This window comes from Melanaphis sacchari, unplaced genomic scaffold (assembly GCF_002803265.2).
Source record: "Melanaphis sacchari strain LSU unplaced genomic scaffold, SCAv2.0 Contig2_pilon_pilon, whole genome shotgun sequence".
Lineage (NCBI taxonomy): Eukaryota > Metazoa > Arthropoda > Insecta > Hemiptera > Aphididae > Melanaphis > Melanaphis sacchari.
The window spans coordinates 2326062-2346158 of record NW_020271173.1 but is presented as its reverse complement, the minus strand read 5'-3'; the positions used below and the strand labels follow the sequence as shown (position 1 = coordinate 2346158).

The following is a 20097-nucleotide window of genomic DNA, read 5'->3' as shown; positions in this document are numbered from 1 at the left end:
ATAGATGTAAATCGGACCAGCCAACAGATTGAGTCCAATAAGCATAATTAATCCCATTATAAGTGGTAATTACTGTATTATATATTATTATTATTACTGTGTATATATATGATAATATTATAACGCGTATAATATTATATAGGTGCTTATTTAAATGACATTTAGTGGGTACGCACATGATCCACGCCCACTAGACTCGTTTTACCGCCCCGTATCGATCGTAACAAAAAGGGTTAACGTGGTTATTTTCGCATTATTTTTTACATGGATAAGTTGTACCTAGAATTAAATTTGTATTTTAGTCTAATAATGTATCCTAATAATAATATTGTGCTCCTTATTTTTTACGATATATTTATAATATATACATCGATTTCGCTCACCTTTTAGTTTTACTTTCAGGAATGAAAAATATTTTTTTGATTAATAAAATTCCATTAAAATTTAATGACTACCATATCATTAAACGTTATTCAAATAATTGAAAATCAAAAACTTCTGTATTGATCAATTCGTTACTGAATGCAGAATGACTGATTAATAAATTCTCTTCAAATTATGCTAGTCGCTGATTCATTTTATTTCGTCACATCCGATCTGCACATATTTTTATTATAATTTACTACATACTGACTTATTATACACAAATGTATAACAATAACAATTGATTATAATTTCGTAAACATAGAACATCCGATTGACAAATATTAAAGTTTATAAATCAAAATATAACTATTTTCAGTCTTACACATAATTCTTCGGCCATCCACTCTTATTCCATCAAATTATTTTATCAATAATGATCCTGTACTTATGGAGAATGATTTTATCCGTAATCTATGATCTATTTTACTTAACCCCCAATTTTTGTCCAAAATCATACATCGTAAAGTCATTATGTAAACCTTTTAAACTTCTTAGTTTTATTTAACGAATGTGCTCCGAATTTAAGCTATGTTCTTCGTAAAAATCTCTTTTTTGTTAATTTTAGTTTACCTTTTAATTGAATACGGTTCTATCGTTTGGGATCCATTCTTAACGAGTGACTCTCTAATATCGAAAACAATTTGACGTAAATTCCTACGCTTAACATCATACATCTTCAAAATTAACTGTCCCCCTCATAATTGCAAAAAATTTAAATCCATTTCTATGTCAGATCGAAGCCAAACTACTAATTTGAACTTCTTAAGAATAATGTTGGCAGACGAGATTGATTTTCCTGTATTGATTTTAGAGTTATTATTCGCCGAACAAAAACAAAATTTCCTTTTTATATGTTCCATTTTCTTCTACAAACCGTTTATTACACTCTTCGTTTGCAACTTTGAAACGAACATCAGGCACGTATATTTCTTTTCTAGTTCTAATTTGTATTTCGATTTTAAAATTATTGGCTGTATTGAGTTACCTATGCTATTTCTTTCTTATAACCTTCTCGTTTCATTGAGATTTGGCCTGTAGGTACTGCAGTAATAAAATAAAATAAAAAGCCAATATAAGTTCGTATCGCCATGCCTTACCTGAACGTACGTCATATCGTGTGCATGCAATAATAATAATATTATATTGGGCGCCATTAAAGCTGGCCGGAATGTATCTGGTACCGCGTTGTCTACGGACGCCGACGTCGAAACGTATTTCGTGATCGTCACGCATCATTATTGTTTTTTTATCACGTCGTAACGATATCATTATCACGCGTGCGCGCAAGCGTGTGTGTGTGGGTTTATGTGACGAATGTCGTTGTAGTAGTATAATATTGTAGTCTCATAATAATAATAATAATAATGATTGTCATAGGTATTATTTTAATATTATTATTATGCATATACATCGATGTGCGGTAGTAGTGCTCTGTATTGCGGTTGGTGTGTTGGGGGCCGCGGGGGTACGCAGCGATGTCGTAGGGGGGAAGGCGACACGCCGTGTGTGCGCGCTGCTGACGGAGCGCAGTGTGTTCTTTTTATTTACTAGTGCCGGACACGATGGGCTGTAGACAGCGCGGTCGATGCACCGACTCGCCGCACACGATCCGACGACGACGACATGGTGTTCAAAGGTGAGACGATCGCATAACTTTACTTAAAACCATATAATATTATAACGTCGTGTAATGCATTATTATCGTATCGTGATGGTAAACCCGGTGGCGTGCTGAAGACGGTGTTTTTTTTTTTTTAGGCAATCGCCTCAAGCCTGAAATAGGCGGGTGTGTGATTAAGTTTTAAAAATGATATATAATAACGTAAAATAATTTTTTCCTTCCAAAAGTTATTCATAATTCACAAAAGATTCCTATTTTTGGTAGACAGGTCCTTAATTTTTTATATTGCTTTAAATTGTTCAGCATGCCACTGGTAGAAGTTTACAGTATTTTTGTGTGTATATGAATAAACGATTCACTCTGTAGAAATAATAATGTATAATATCATTAAAATGTATTAGTGTGTCGTGTTCATCTGTAGCGTACCAGCGTGCGATGACTTTTGTAATTTTCTGGAAATACGAACTATTTCTACGTCCTAGACGAGCCTATGAATTATGAAATCCCTATATGATTATTTTGTTTTCTTCTTTATAACCGTGTAAATAAAAAGTCCCTACAATATAAAAGCATAAGTATTGCTATTTTTAAGTTCGAAAATGATTTTAAATCGTAAGTTTGAATTCCATGTAGTGTAGTTTATTTTAAGATGCCTATACCGTCCAAATAAAATAGCTTCAAATCAAATATGCACAGAAATATTTCTCATTTGCCTATTCTAATATGTACATTATATAGTATCTATTTAAATCAACTGTACATCACCTTTGTGTGATGAAATAGGTAGGTATTATGGTGACGAAATATACGTCAATAAATGTAAATTAAGTTTTGTGAGATTCTTCGCTGTTTTGGGATCCAAGCAGGTAAATAATTTTCCAACTGCAGGCTTAGGTAATATCAAAAAAAAGCTATCATATTGTGATATATTTCTAAAAAAATAATGTATTAATATATTATAGAGGTAACCAATATAACCATATTATTATATGTGATTCGTGTATAGTACTATCATCCTAATAAAGTATTATAAAATTATTTTGAAAAATACCAATTTTTCATCATACTGGATTTTTGAATGAAATTTGTATTAAAGATATGTATATTTAATTTAAACATAATATGTAAAATAACAAAATATTCAAAAAAAAAAAATTAAAATATTTTCCATCCGTTATTAGAAATCTTAGCTCTTATCGGTACGGCTTTGTGAAATTGTCTTTTTATTGGTTATCCCGGTTAGGTTAGGTATGCATCACAGTTATTCTGATCTACGGTTGGTCGATTGATTATGCGACTAGTTACTAGTCACTAGTAGATGACGGCTAACAACATATCGTTTTCGCTCGAGAATCGTCTCGAAGTCTCCCAAAGAAATGTAATCGTGTCAATGGTCGATAAAGATCACCTTCATTGTAATTTATCGTTTCATTTCAATCATTAGCTTTTCTAATGTTATCTAATATTCATGGAACAACGTGGAAAGTAAATTTATTGATACACCTACTGTTCAGGTCCAGATGGGAATTCAAAAAAAATCTTGGAAAGGGTTGCTTAAAGTATAGACCAGATAAGTTTTAATGTAGACTTACAACACTTCAGGAATAACAGGAGTACAATTTAAATACGAACTGAGAAGTTACAAATATATGTATATTTTTAAATGTACCATTTGTTAATTTTTGGACGCTCAATAATATGAATTTCGATGAGCAAAAACAATCTTACAAATCAAAGTTATATAATAATGCTTAAAATAAAAATATCGCCTAATATTATTTATTATCATTATTTAACCTTCCTGATGATCAAACCTGCTACTTATATTAAATTCTCATTAGGTATTATTAACTTTTAGAGACTCTTGTCTATAAAAACAATGATTTTATCCTTAATTCTTTAGTGGTAGACGATGCGGTGTACTATCAGTATACGAAACTCATTCTTGTAAACCTTAATTCTTCTAATTAAAATAAAATATTATTATTATTATTAAACTAATAGAATTTTAATAAATTTAATTAGAAGTGTATAATATACCGGGACTCAGCGTCGCTTCACGTCACATTACAATAATAATATAATATGTACCTACGTAAATTAAAAATTATTTCAAACCGTTTTTTTTTTTTTATTATTATTATTATTCTTAAAACGAGTTATATACATCGAGGTCAGTCGAAAACACCCCGGAGCTATCATTTGGGTGTAATTCTCTTCTTCGTTTTTATTTTATTTATTCTACACTGTCATTATTATTTCAAGATCGCCCGCTCGGCTTCTTCTGCCGATTTATGTCTGGTGTTTGAAGTTTGAACACAATCAGCAATCAGATCGGCGTTTAAGGTTTGAAGTTATCTTTCTCATGTATATATATATATGTGTGTGAGTATACAAACGTACACGACACACGCATTCGTAGTATATATAATTACGGTTTATATAATAATCAATCGTTGAGATTGGACACTTGTTGACTGCTGCTACATTCTGTTCAATACGGTGAACCCTCGATTTTTTGGGTTGGGGCTAATCGGATATCCATAACCGTTAATATTGTAGTGACAAAATAGAAGAAACATGCGGTTGCAGAACAAAACCATATTATAATATGATATAACCTCGCGATTTCCTTTATTATGATTACTAGTGCAGTTAGGTACCTCGTGAAATTAAAATCACAAAATCTACTATATTATCATCGTGACGAAAGCGTATCGAATAATCATTGATATACGTATATGGTATATGTTTCTATATATCGTTGCCGTCGTGCAAAAAATTGTCAAGTGAACATTTTTGTTATTCTATTTTTTTATTTAAAATTTGTATGACCTAATGAACTCCTAATTGATAGAAGCTTACTCTTAATAAATCGCAACGTTTAGTACTATGAAAAATTCAATTACGAAATAATTTGTGACCTACAAAATACGTGTACCTATGTACTTGTATATGCAGACGTAATATTTAGGTACCTAGATATAATATTTTATCTTCGACAAACAATCAACAGAAATTAAACATATTATATAGGTAAGCAATACTACAATAATTATGTATTAACAATACCTATATTATATGCATAGTAGCTTTTTTCGGATATTCACGCGCTTGATATTATGCACGTGTTATATTGTATTGTGGTAAGATGATTTATACCTATGCACGCAAATAATATTTGCGTTTAATATAATACACTATATTTATAGATATGTTTATTTGTAGTTAACTGACAAACTATCATCAGGCACAATATAATTCTACGTCTATATTGAAGTATTCAATGCTTTTATAAGATATAGACCAATTCGCGAGCCATGTAGCTAAATGTAATTTTAAATATTATTATCGTAATGTGTTGCAAAATCTTTTCGACTGGTCTTTAATAAAGTGCAAATAAATTTTTGTTTACGTCGTTTCAATATGATACACGCGATATATTATTTTACATACTATAATTATTGTAAATCATAATATTATTATCGATAAATGCGATCGGCACATTGGTAGCATAATAATATCTATAAATTATATTATTATTATTATTATTAATGAACGCCATTAGTACCACGGTCACCGGTTGTGTTCATTGCTCGCCAACGTTATTCATGTTGGTGCGAAACGAGTGAATCGTTTTACTTGTCTTGTTTAAACTAATAATTGTCAATTTAATGTTTGAAATCGTTTAAATGAACTTTTATAATATTTAATATGTAATAACCACGCGTGCGCTATATTTAGATTGTTTATATTTTTGCCAAATGTTAGTATAGTTCAACGTTTCTATCGCAGCATACAACGGTTTTATCATAAATCATTCACACTTTGCGTTAAGATTTTTGTCGGTATATAGTACATAACATAATATATTATGTTATATAATCATATTATATATTATTATATAAACGACTTAAACGTATTCAAATTTAAACGTTAAACAACAATAATTCTATGTGTATTCTTAAATTTATCATGATTATTTTTGTATCTACATTATATTTTAGTTTTGCAAACTTATGATTTTTGTATTATATCTTTTATTAACATATTATTATTTAATTTTTACCGAAAGGCTGCAAACATTTTTAAAGTATTATAATGTAATGTAAATTAAAATTCTTTTCTATTTTTATAAAAATTTATAGTTTTAAGTAATTGTAATTCGTATTTATTATAATACTATTAATATTATTGGCTACAACTAATATTATTATTTCCCTACTTGTAAAAATTTTTTTACAGCAAATATTGATCATCCAATCTTACGCTTTAAGCGATTTAATTACAAATAATTAATTATTTAAACAGCCTTAGAATATATTACACGTGTAGTGTTTATTATATTTCCACAACACCTTCCTTATTTATTCTTAACGAAATGAAAAATAATTTAGCCTACGAGTAAAAATAATTACGATAAATATCGAAACATTATTCTTCAATTACAAAATCTTCGAGTATAATGTATATATAACTCATTTATTAACATAAACTTATAACGTTTTAATAAATAATAAACGTTTTATGTACTAACATTTTTATTGTTTTATAAAATTTAAATTTATAATTTTTAGTAGTTGATGGTGTCCGATGAGCTGTTCATTAAAAATATCGTAATAAAAATCAAGTAATCAAATACATTATCTAAGAAAACTTTTAAAATTAAAAAATAATAGAAAAGATACATTTTCTTTTTAATATTTTATTGTTAGGTAATTTAGTACTTCACAACTGTTTATCGATGTTAATGCATTTTTAAATTTGAATACTTTTAAAACTGCAGAATTTGAGAAACTGAGAATCTTTATTTTTGAAGGAGAGGTTAGAGATGAATAAAAACATTTCTAGCATTAAAAATGTATTTTAAGTGGTTCTGGTTATTTTTATTTAATCATACTACCGATGTTGAACTTTTAAAATTTTGTAGACCATTAAGTATTTTTGAAGGGGAAAGGTGGCATTGCAGGAAACCACACGTTTTAGTGAATAGGCTTGACAATGAAAATCCATAATTATTAATTACTAATTCAAACAATAATTGATTATTTTTACTTATAATTGAATAATTGATATAAATTAAATTATAAAACGCTTTTAAATAGGCAAGTTCTTGAGACAATTTACATTCTGGTTTTACACTAAATCAGTTTATCTATATCTTGTATTCAGTTTCAGTGTACCTGGGTACCTACTTATGTTTGGTATTAAGTTGATAGATTAATATTACTCAAAATCGTTCGTGAAAAGGATTTTGTAAAAAAATCGTGGTATATTATACGACGATATTCTTATTAAATATTTATTCATATGATATTTAAGTAAGGAAATTTAATAAATAATAGATTTTAAAATAATAATGTTCATAATTTTTATTTATTTGAATATAATTTCAATATATATATAATTATAATACTATATTATGTAAATTTTTTTTTTTTTTTGTAGATTTTAAATTAATTTTTTTTTTTTACTACTTCCATATATTTTATAATTTTAGTGTTTATAGTCTTATAACCATATTTAATAATTAAAATAAATTAAATACAATACGTACATAATTTTTTAAACATTTTCTTTGAACGAAAAGAAATCATGACGCATATATTTTAAAAGCAAAGTTATATCTTAAACACAACTCTATACGTCTTCTCAAGTTAAAATATATACTGTTTAAACTATTTTTAATTTTGATTAATACTGTTCAATATGTATATATATTACAGACATTTAAAATAATAAAATAATAAATAATATGAAAGTAATATGACAGATTGCTGCGCTGAATAATTAAAAGGAGAATGTTGTTTCTCTCGTTAAAAAAAATATCTTAATAAATCAATCATATTATATAAATAATATCCCTTTTGAATAAATTTAAAAAAATTACGCGTGTTATATACCTACTTACTTAATAAATTGAAAATATCTGTACATTGACAATTGACAGACATTATTTCGTTCCTTATATTTCACACATACTTATATAGTGTCATCATAAATTATCAACTTAGATTTTTTTTTGAAAATCGATATTCCTTTAGCATTAAATGTATAATTGCGTTTTTAATTTTAATTATTAAAATAATTATATTTAAATATTTTACAAATTAATTCGTTATTTTCTACATAAAATTAATGTGTATGCTTTTATGTGTCTAATATCAAAACGTGTATATTAAACAACGTCACGTGTAATAAAAATTTGTTTCTTATGTTTTTCTCGTTCGCGTGCTCGTACAGTCTTGCGTATATGAATAGATTATAAATAAATAAACTATACTGAGATAAAAAAAAAAAAAAGACAGGTACCTATTTCTTCTCGATGTAATATACCATAATAGTGGCGAATTTTTAACTTGTTAACAGTTTAATTTTCTTAACAGTAAACACTAATAAATCTAACGTATTTGATGATACACTTTTTTTGAATTCATAATCATTACGGTACAACATTTAAAAAAAAGTTTCATTTTTAACCATTTTTATTATTATAATTATAAAGTTTTTTAATTTACAATATTTTTAATATTGCACCCCCCCCCCCCCAAAAAAAAAAAATTCTAATTTATTCTTTTTATTGAATACAAATTTAATTTCAAACGTGTAATAACTAATAAGTTATATGTTTAGATAATCGAAGTTATAAACCAAAATTATTTTGCTTTGGAATATGTTATTATAAAGTAAAAGTTGTAATACTTTCAAGTTACCTATAACGAATCTTGGTAAATGAAGTGGTAAATGAGATACTCTATTTTTTTAAATCCGAAATTGTTACCCAATACTTAGTCCAAGTATCTGGAGATCTACAACCAATCCAAATAGCATTAATTCTATATATTTTAAATACACTTTTCATAAACTAAATTCAATATACGATATTATTAATTATTATGTGTTTCACGTAGCTAATATGATCAATATTTATTTTGATTTGCGTACCATATTGGTAGTCGAAAAATTCCATCGAAAAGATTAAGACGAATATAAAAAAACTGTACCTAATAGAGTAACTATAATATAATATAATAATATTATATAATATTGTGCGTATTACTATGATGGTTTGCGTATTATTGTAATTTATAATATATCGTAACTCGACAGGTACGCAATGAACCTTGATTTTGTAACACTAATATATACAGATTTAATATACATAAATATTAAATGATATAATATGACATACCTATTTACCAAAACATAGTCGATTTTGATCTGACTCAAGAAGGCTGCTTCAAAAACAAAACGAGATGGATACATATAATAATACATACAGTTTATATAATTATTACTATGTATTATTATTATTATTGTTAAAATTGGTCGTGACTTGAGGGTCGCGGCGGGTGTCCCTATACCTATTTATGTGTAAGTAATATTATTGTGCCTACACAGTTGATGGCAAGTCAAAATAATTAATTGGATGTATAGTACCGGAAAATATAGCGTCGTCCGACGGTCTCGCGCCGCGGCGGGAAGGCAATTGGTCATTATTCATCGGTTGAGAACGCGCGCGTCACACATCCGCATTGCATGTGTAATTCTATAAATTATTACAATCGCTCGAGTTTAGTACAAATTTATTACAATTTTTATAGATCCATATGCGGGAGTATTGACCAAATTCGCGTTTTTGATAGATACCTGTAAATATCGCGAGACGTTATCCATACAGTTAAAAACGAACGAAAAACATATAGATGTATATTACCTGGAAATGTCATAACTTATTATTCGATTTATAATATCTAATGATGAAGAATAACATGCAAATCCACAGTTTTTAATTAATTTTCATTAAATTATGCACACGTATTATTTTGAATTCCAGACGGTTCGTAAAATTATTAGAATAAAATCCACGATTAATAGTTAATATATATCAAATGAAAAGTATTTGGCTGAAGCAGAAGCAGAAACGTATGGAATTAAAAAATATTCGACCAATTTTATCGATCAAAGGAAGGATTGTATTAATCGAACCAGTTATTTTATGGAGGCTTACCATTATTTATTAACAAAATTAAAATCACAACTACATATCCGTTTATTCCTGCTTGCGATCGATTACACGGTTATACTTAAGTTACTTATTATACTGTCTAATACAGGTAGATTGACTTTCTCAGTGTTATTTATCCCCAAATAACGCCGAGTAATACAGCTATAGTAAATAGTCATAAAAATATTGTATACGTATACAGTTTTAACTACAATAGTTATTGTTATGTTATCTTCGTAACCGATATTGTAATATCACTTATAAGTTATAAGTTATAATTATTACCATGTGAGTCCGGTCGATAAATTTTTTCGCATGAACCATCGTATATCACCGCCTCCTCCGCATCACACGTGTTCATCCGTCTGGCTTATCTAGTCAGTTCAATCGACTACACAGTCATTCACAAGACTCGGGATGACTCGTGTGTGTGTGACACGTTTTTGTATCTCGCGTAATATATTATTACAATAATATATAAAATATACACTACGACCGTTGGAATCTCTTAATTTATTTATACTTAAATATCCATTCGAAAGTATAATTTATGGAGGTGTTTATTATTTATATTACTATTTATTATCATCGTCATTTCAAAGTAATGCCATAATGTTGAATTCATGATTTAAAATCAGTATACTATCGAATGAGCGGCAACATTATTAGTAGAAACCTAAAAAATAAGAACCAATAATTTTATTATTATCATAAAGTATATAAATTTGAAAAACAATAGCGGTTGGTTAATATAATACATAGAAGTGTAGTTGCATACGAGTATGAGGTGCATATTAAGAGTATTGATATATTTAGTAGTGTATAGTATATCTCGAGTTTTGAACAACTTTGTATATGTACAGGGTGATTTTTTTTTTTTATCATGAAGTTAGGACAAACAGAATAGTGCACTTATATTGTGTGGGGTACCCATGTATTTTACTCTACTCATATGAATATGACGATTAAAAAATTAAAACGATAAAATACTCTATACATAGTTTCAAAACTTATAATGACTTAAAAAAATGAAAAAATAATAATTTTAAAAACATATAGATACTAACCTACAACCATTGATATGAAATAAATATGTTTCGTGGTAAAAGAATCGCCAAATATGTATATATAGATAGATAAATAGATAGATAGTACTTCGTAGTTCGTACAAAGCTAAATCACATCGCAGAACCAAATAATAATAACAATTATATATTTTTAATATTATTTCAACCACAATAATACAATTCAATCGATTCATTAACACGCTTTTCTGCGTACATCTATTCTTTCGTAAAATTATGTAGCACCTATATCATACGTCTGCTAGTAGTATCACAACTTTGTCATATAGGTAACATGGAGGGTATACACATACGAAATGCAACATAAAACACACCGTATTATAATATACGACCTTTAAAAATTTAACACAGCGCCCACAAGTAAACAGTATTATCTTCATATTTCCAATAACATAATAACATCATAAGGGTATAAGTGCTGCACAATTGGAATCGCCGATGAAGAGTCCTGCAGCGCGTTTCTTACTTTAAGTGACAACGGTGTATTCATCCAATATTTATTATAACATAGTCAATCCCATAATGCCATCGTTTTTTGATTTTATTTTTTTTAACCAAATATCATACATTACATTGTTATTACTTTTTACGGTTCCGTTTTAAATCGTAAACTCACCTATTATCTCCAGTTTAATGCCCCTGCAGAGCTATGTATATATTATGCTATATGCATAATGATATCACTATGCGTGTACTGTGTGTGTATATTATACAATATTATGCTTGACGGTTACACTCAAGTGTAGACAAATCAACACATAAATAAACGCATAGACATATACTAACATAAGCACCAATATTATGTATAATATGTATTTAAATATGTGTGTGCAGTTTAATCGTAATTAAGTTATTTTACAAAGCCAAACTCAAGAATGCAGATTTCAAAAATAAAAAAATAAAAATAAAATTTTATCGAACAATTTTTTTTCTTTAATTATTTCAACATAAGTAATATAAACCTATTATTCCAGGCGAAGTTGAATTAAAACACGTTTTTGTTGATGAACTCCACATGTAATTAATATTTTTAAAATTAAATAATCTTGAAAGTTAGATTTCAAACTCGGTATGCCCGTATACTAATAATACTTACAATACAAATAGAAAAAATTTTTAAAAAATTATATGTAATTTAAGCTACATAGTTTATATATGTGAGATATTTTAAGTTATAATGTAATCTATTTATTATCTTGAAAAATATTGTATAATTAAAAATACCTTGATTATCATAAATTGATAATATTTGAGTTCAACTATAATGATTCAATGACTTGTTTCATTAAGCGCTTTGCATCATTTATTTCTGATACGAGGGTTCGTATGAATGGTATAAAACTTTCTAATTTTACATTTTTTATAGTATTACATCAAATTCTTCATAAAAAGTAATATAAAATTATATTTGTATTCCAGCCAGTCGTAAAATAGGTCGAAAACTTAAAACTAGAGTATCATTATTGATATTGGTCTGTTTAGCAATACCAGCGGCTGCAAAAGATAACAATTTAGACCTCACGACCGTTCCCATTACCTCGTTAACCATAAGACACTGTGGTAATATTCTAGTGAGTACCAATTATTATTATTTGTGTTATTTTGGAATACTTCTCCACCACTCCGTGTACTCTAGCTAATACTTGCATTTTGTTTAGATAGCCGCGAACGCAAAAATCAACGAAATATACATGTCTACAAAATTCCGCAATCCTACTGAAGAATCGATAAACTTAAACAAAAACAATGATATAAAAATACTGAAAAGAGTGCGGACGCAGTTAAAAGTAGCTAGAAACCATTTTCGAAATAACCGAGAAATAATCGCTCGGCTTTATTCGGATGTAAGTATATTACAGCCAATGACTGACAAACATAAATATTATACAAATGATAAATTATTATATTGTTGTAAAATATTTGAAAATATGTATGTTTTTATTAGTAATTAAATCTCTGATAATATGAAATATTATGATAAATCGAATCGTTTATTGCTTTGACCTATAGACTTCCAATTATTTATTTATCTTAACAATAAATATGTATAATATCACAACACATAAAACAAAAAAGTCAATTCTGGTGTAAATAATTGCGTACTAGGTCAATAATTGTATAATATGTATTGTACAATAATAAATATTTAATAATACTATATATCAATGTGTAGACCAATATATGTATTCAGTCATTTAGTCCAGCATATTTGATTATCATTTATCAATATCAAAACGCGATTTTCAGTGCACTTGTTATTATCTATCATTAATTTAAGCACGTAGGTACAGTACAATAGAAACGAAACGTTGAAACTATCGGCGCCGAGTAGGAAAAAAGCCGAAATTAATGATATTTACATAACTATCTATCTACCACTCTGCAAGTGTTTAATTTCAGCATTGGGATATCTCCGACGTGAATATTTGCATAAACATTTCTGAAATTCGTATGTGAAAATTAACGTAATATATTATAATAACATAACTCGTTGTGTGTTTGTAGGTTAGGTTTTTAGGGATATTTAAACAAAAAATATTTTACCAAGTAACGAGTAACGTACTGTAAAATATAATAAATCAATATTAAAAGACATGTTAGAACATGGTTATTTTTTTTTCCAAAACTGTGTTGACGATTTATTCGAAGATAATACAATACGTATTAACACTATTAACGTTTACTCATTTACAGGTAAAGACTATGATGCAAACAAATTATCATTACGAGTGGTTGCCTTCTCAGTCACTGGTTTGGTACAAAAAACACATCAAAAAGCTTGACAAGGACACCAAGGTGAGCATAATCAATTAAAATCGTTACATATTATGTGTAGTTAAACTATATTATAAATTATTATAGGCAGGTAAGTACTCGGAATGAAAAAAAACACGTGATGTTATTTTTCTTTCCTTGCGTATAATTAACTTTGAATCGAAAATATATGTCCATCATATACATAAATATCGTGAATTATGCGTTAGCGCGTTTTCTATTTTTACATAAAACCATTTTGTTGGTTGATCCACTAACTATTATACGTTCATAAGTAAACAACGTAGTATAATAGCAATTTAATATTATGTTCAAAAACGCCAATGTAGTGTAGCAATGACGTGAACATTACAAATCTCGATTCAGAGTCCGGAAAAATATTTGAGACATATTCCGTGTGTATAAGAAGTCTACTAAAATAATTCCATTTCACGGCCTACTGATAACAGTATAATAACAAGTAACAACCAACAAAAACCTAACATATGCCATTAGATGCATACTATTATCACGTAAACATCCGTGTACATGGTTAATACTGTTACAGTACTTTACGATGTGATAATATTTTAATGTATATCGTAGACATTAAAAAAGAATGTTTATATCGAAGATAAAAGGCATTGTTAAAAAGATATTTTGAATATCTGAAATCCCGTCGACTGGTAAACATCCGTACACCCTATACAATAAAGAAAATAAATTATTTTTTTATCTTGTATTATACGGGCGTGTAACGATATGGATGTGGAAATTAATTTCGAAATTATTTACCTGATTTGATTGTATAACATATATATGAAATATAACGGTACCTGTAATTATAGGTATACGAGACTTATATATACATATTATCACACTTTCGTGATATAGAAATTATGTTTTTCGAAATTTTTTTATTTAAAAATACCTTTCGATTTCGAATTGACACGAACGCGTTTAACATCATTAAATCGCAGCAGCCCTAAGGACGTTAGTAGCGATCCAGTGGGGAGAGGTGATAAAATATATTTGTGAACCGGAAGTAAATAGTAGTAAAATCTAAATGACGTCATTATAGATGACGCGATATAACTAAATTACAAGTAATAAAATACAATATATTAATACATAATAATATCTTTATAAATTAGGATTAATGATGTGGATGATTGTAAAGTGTGGCAGCATTATGACTATGCAGGGTGGGAATTTCAATAAGCTATTTAGAACGACGATTATTAACAATTCATGAGATAAATAAATTACTGTTTCACTTAATTCTAAAAAGTAATATATATTCAATACAATGACGATAAAAAAATGAATTATTGCCTTATTAAATTAAAAAGGTCTGGCTCTAAACGAGTAGTCTTATATCATATATTTGAAACTAGAATTTTATACTTTTATATCATTATTTTTTTTTTTTTTTTTTTGTACATCTGACGTAATTAATAGTGAAGAGATTTTAAAAAAACGAAAATACAAATTCCAAAAAACAGAAGTTGCAACCAAATCATTAGTATGACAATAGTTACTTGCTGTTCAAAAATTCTACTCCATTGCTTAATGCGTAATTTTCCAAAATAAACTTTCAAATCAAAGTTATTCATCGTTATTTAATCACTACTACATCAATCATCAAAGCCCTGAAACAGAAAAAAGAAAGTCATCTTCTAGAAGGAATTGAAATACATGATTAATCTTACAAACTTAAATGCAAGTATCTACCATGAAAGTGTCATATAAAAAAGTGTTTTTATTGGCAAATATAGCAAGCCACACACAATTTAGTAAGCACTATAGTATTTCCTGCAGCAAAATAAATTGTGCGATGCGTTTTTGGAAATAAAACTTACAAATTAAATCAAGTATCGCTTTCAAACAATACTTTCAAAAGAACTAAGAAAAATCGATAACATGACGTTAATGTAAAAAAATATTATTACCCTTATTTGAAATTTTATACTTTCTTTGCTCTTCAAATTGATGGAAACTGAATGATTGACTAAACTATTCTAGCTTCATTCATTAACCTCACCACAAAAACTCTGTTCTAATAAGCGTTTTCAAAATCAAAAATATTTCAAATTTTTGTTTAGAGTGAAAAAAAAATACTTGTAGTTGTTTACACAAAATTTTCAGTTTCTAATATCTTTAATCTTATCTATATATCTATATAAAAAAAAAAAAAAAAATTCTACTTATTATAAATCAAAAATAATTATAGAAATAAATTAAACATAAAAAAAAATTTAAAATTTACCAACATAAAGCTTAATAGTGACGTTTTCATTCATTTAATACAACATCAACCTACTCGTTAAGTTATTTATAACCATTATAACAAATATTAATAAAAATAAAAATCTAACATAACATTTAGTAATACTTTTTGTGTATTGTTTATATTTTAATAATTATGTAGTTTCCATTATAAAATACTTCATAATATGTAAAATAACGTATTCATTTATTAGGGATTATTAGATCAAAAGTGGTAGAGGAAAATTTCAAAATTTCAAAGTTATAAATTAAAAGAATATAAAAAGGTTAGGAACTGCTGGATTAGTGGAATGATCCACTTATAATTAACTAATGTAAGCAAAACACATTGATAAAGTATATACAATATATATGTTGTCGTAACGCGTGTTACGCATCGTTTACAAAATATCATATTTGTTCTACTTAATAACTATTAATTGATGCAACGACAAAACGTCATCGAATTTTAAAAATTTTCAGTGATTAGGCATTGGTTTTTTTTTTTAAATATTTCGAAAATAAACATGAATATTTTAAATGATTTTTTTTTTTTTTTTTTAATAATGTATAAAGTAAAATTACTTACTTCATACATATTTAATCATTTAATAAATTAAATATTTAAAAAGATACCAAGTCGTAAAATTAATAAATTACGTCTCTATACATTTTATCAAAATATAAATTTATTGATTTTATCCATATTTATACACAAATTATCGTTCATACAATTTATATTTTGAATAGCGTATCCTAATCGTCAACTCAAATTCATTATATAATAATATTATATTATAATATAAATATAAAACCATATTGTTATCTGTATTATAAGGTTCCTGAGACTTTATTATTAAATGTACATCGTGAAATTAAAATAAATTATGAAAGTTTCATCAATAAATGAATTATTCGCGTAAATCATTCAATACGCACATAACTTTCGTTTATTGTAAGAATTTAATTTACAGACTATGAAATAAATTTATAATGAACAAATAACAATAATAATTAATGCGTAATATTATAAAATATACAATTTTACATTAACAAAACAATTTTTTTTTTTAATTTTAATGTATAGCGTTATATTGTTCTAGGTGTTTATACTTTTGCCTGTGCTACGGGATTCATTACACAATTTTTCAGTAACGCTCGAACAAATGCGACAGTTCAGCGAAACACATTTTATATCCAATTACACAACAAGAAAACTAATGTTAGACGATCTATCCAAACATCTTATTGCAGTGAGTTATAATCATTTGAATTAAACGTCGATCACACGTTAATAAAATCACGTCATAATAATATTAAGCATTGGGGGAGGGAAATTTTGGCACACTCGAATCCTAAATATATACACACATAAAAGAAGATTTTAATTTTATCACCAATCGGGCAATAATTTATTTGATCTTTAGTCTCAAAGGCAAAATCCTTTTGGTGCGGTGCTGATATATTAAACCGTGTAATATATTGTGTATATTGTATATATAAATCTATTATGGTACGTAATAAACTCGTAAGTCACCGTGTCCGATACGCGGCAATAACATCCACATAAATAATATATATATTATATATATATATGTACGTTTTGTAAGTACACGGCGGCGCGTGGTGGCGCTGCAGACAATAGTGCGCTGATCAAGGACCTCCTACGTAGCACCTGGCATACACGCGTATATAATATACATATTATAACTATGTACCGTCACGGTATATATTATGTACAACCTATCCGATTGACAAACGCGCCCCATCAACGCCACACGTCCTTCGCGGCGACCTTATATGAGGGTGTACACGAGTAAAAGGTGTATAAATATATATTATATATAATTTGAGTAAGTCTATATTTGAGTGGCTATATTTAAACGGTGTTGCACTGCGGTGCACCAGACTTGGACTGCATTAGCGACGGTGGACAGTTCGTATAGCGTTTTCCGCGCCAAAATACATTATACTTATATATATAAATGAAGGTACTGCACAGATTACTGCTGGTAACTACAACTGCCTATACGATGTAGTTACATTTACTTTAAGCGCGTCGGCGATTTCGGTATGATATACGTACGTATTATACGAATATAATAATATTATAATAATATGAAAAACGCCGTACCTATACGCCGCATCACCACCCGCCGGGCTCGTGACGATTGCCGGCGGAACACGTGTTCTTTATAATGCTCTCAAAAACACACACACAAGTATTATACGTGTATATAACATAAGTATCGACGTGCAGCGGGCTCTTCTGCCGGCGGTGTCGGACAATGAGATTGTTTGGGGGCTGCTGCTGCAGTGGCGGGGCTTCCGTTTGTCCGACCTGTCACTGTACCACGGTGTTTACGTCGTGATTGTAATTTAGTCCACGCACATATACAGAGTGATTCACCGAGCATAGTCAACTATATTTTTTTGATTAATATTGAATTTACACAGATTCTAATTTTTGAAATTTTTAAATATACTTAAAAGGCAATATTTTCAAATTATCGAGATTGTGTTTACTGCTCAGAGAATGATTTGTTATGATAAAAAAAAAAAAAAAAAATTCTGTTTTTCAAATCAGATTCTCTCTTTTTAGTGTAAATTATTTAGTAGATAATACTTTCAAAAATACAGATATACTAAGTTTAAAATTCGAACAAGTATTTTTCAGTTATTAAAATGTTTATACTGAGGATAAAAAATCTTTAAAAAAGGTTTTATAATAATATAAAACAGAAGTAACATTAAATTTAGTATTTATCATACCTATTTTTGACCATTTTTATAAACCATAAATTTTTATAGATTATTATAGACTAAAATTTTCAAATCACCATATTCTCCATCTTCAAAAACCATCATCACGAACCTTTTATATCTTTACAAAAAAAATTTAAATAACTCAAAAACTTATCACATGAATCTTAATTTTAATCGTTTAAAATGTTTAGAAATAAAGCAGTTTATTGTTTAAAAGAGAGGTTGTCATATTTTGAAAAACAAGAATTTTATCTTCACGGCCGAGCACTCCTTAAGTAGAACAAAAAAAATCTCAAAAATTTGTAAGTATGGATTTTATGTTATACTTAAAAATTCCAAAAATCAGGTTTTGAGCAACTGCGCTGTTAAAAAAAAAAAGGTGAGGCTGAGTATACTTGCAGCGAATCACTCTGTATACATATTATTTAGTATATTTTTAACATGTCAGCTCCTGCAATACATTATTAGCATTTACATACGAAGAATCAGCTCTTGAAAAGTTGAAACTTGACGCTGGAACGGTGTGGCGTATTTTTTGTATACAAAATATGTACGCGCGTGTGCATGTTTGTGTGCTCCGCGATTTCGCGAGACGCGTTTTAACTGCGTGAAGTGTGTGTGAGAGAGTTGGCGCTGATGCTGCCGGCCCGACTGTCGCAGTTATGTAGGTCCCGTGCGTTGCAAAGAGATCCCGAACGTCCGATAATAACATAATGTCCTCCACCCTTGGGTCGTCCGAGGTCTCCTGCAAACGGTTCTCGTCTTCGTGACGCATATAATATTATATTTTAACACTCCAGACACGCAGTACAGTAAATTATATTGTATATTTACGTGGCAAGTAAAAAAGGTCGATTAGTACTCGATTTATGACTATATACGTGTATACTCATATATATAGGTGCCTTGTCAGTTTTAACGTTCCAATCAAAGGAATCGATCGACACGACGTGTACCTGCGTATACCAGTGACACTACGCATAACCTGTATACACCTCATCCGTATTGTCCGCTCGTCCACTTCAGACTACTATGGTGTTCCGTTCTTATCCTTCATCATAACATACATATTAATATGTGCGCAGTATGCTGTCATTTATTTTCCTTTCCAACCCTTCGAGCCGCTATACAATATTTGTAGTAATATCTGTATTGTGTACTTAATATAC

At 28.4% G+C, this 20097-nt stretch overlaps 1 protein-coding gene across 3 annotated transcripts in view; it reads left to right on the top strand.

The window, feature by feature from the left end:
* The first annotated feature begins 1969 nt into the window (after positions 1–1969).
* Positions 1970–20097, top strand: part of LOC112595975 — a 31700-nt gene continuing 13572 nt past the window's right edge. The window contains exons 1-5 of one of the 3 annotated variants that reach the window (XM_025341398.1): positions 1970–2062; positions 12560–12711; positions 12799–12984; positions 13835–13936; positions 17266–17415. In XM_025341398.1, the coding sequence (XP_025197183.1) occupies positions 2050–2062; positions 12560–12711; positions 12799–12984; positions 13835–13936; positions 17266–17415 (603 nt within the window). In that variant the 5' untranslated portion in view covers positions 1970–2049. Of the gene's footprint in view, positions 2063–12559; positions 12712–12776; positions 12985–13834; positions 13937–17265; positions 17416–20097 lie in introns of those variants that run through there. The other 2 variants (XM_025341400.1, XM_025341399.1) reach the window with 2 other exon arrangements.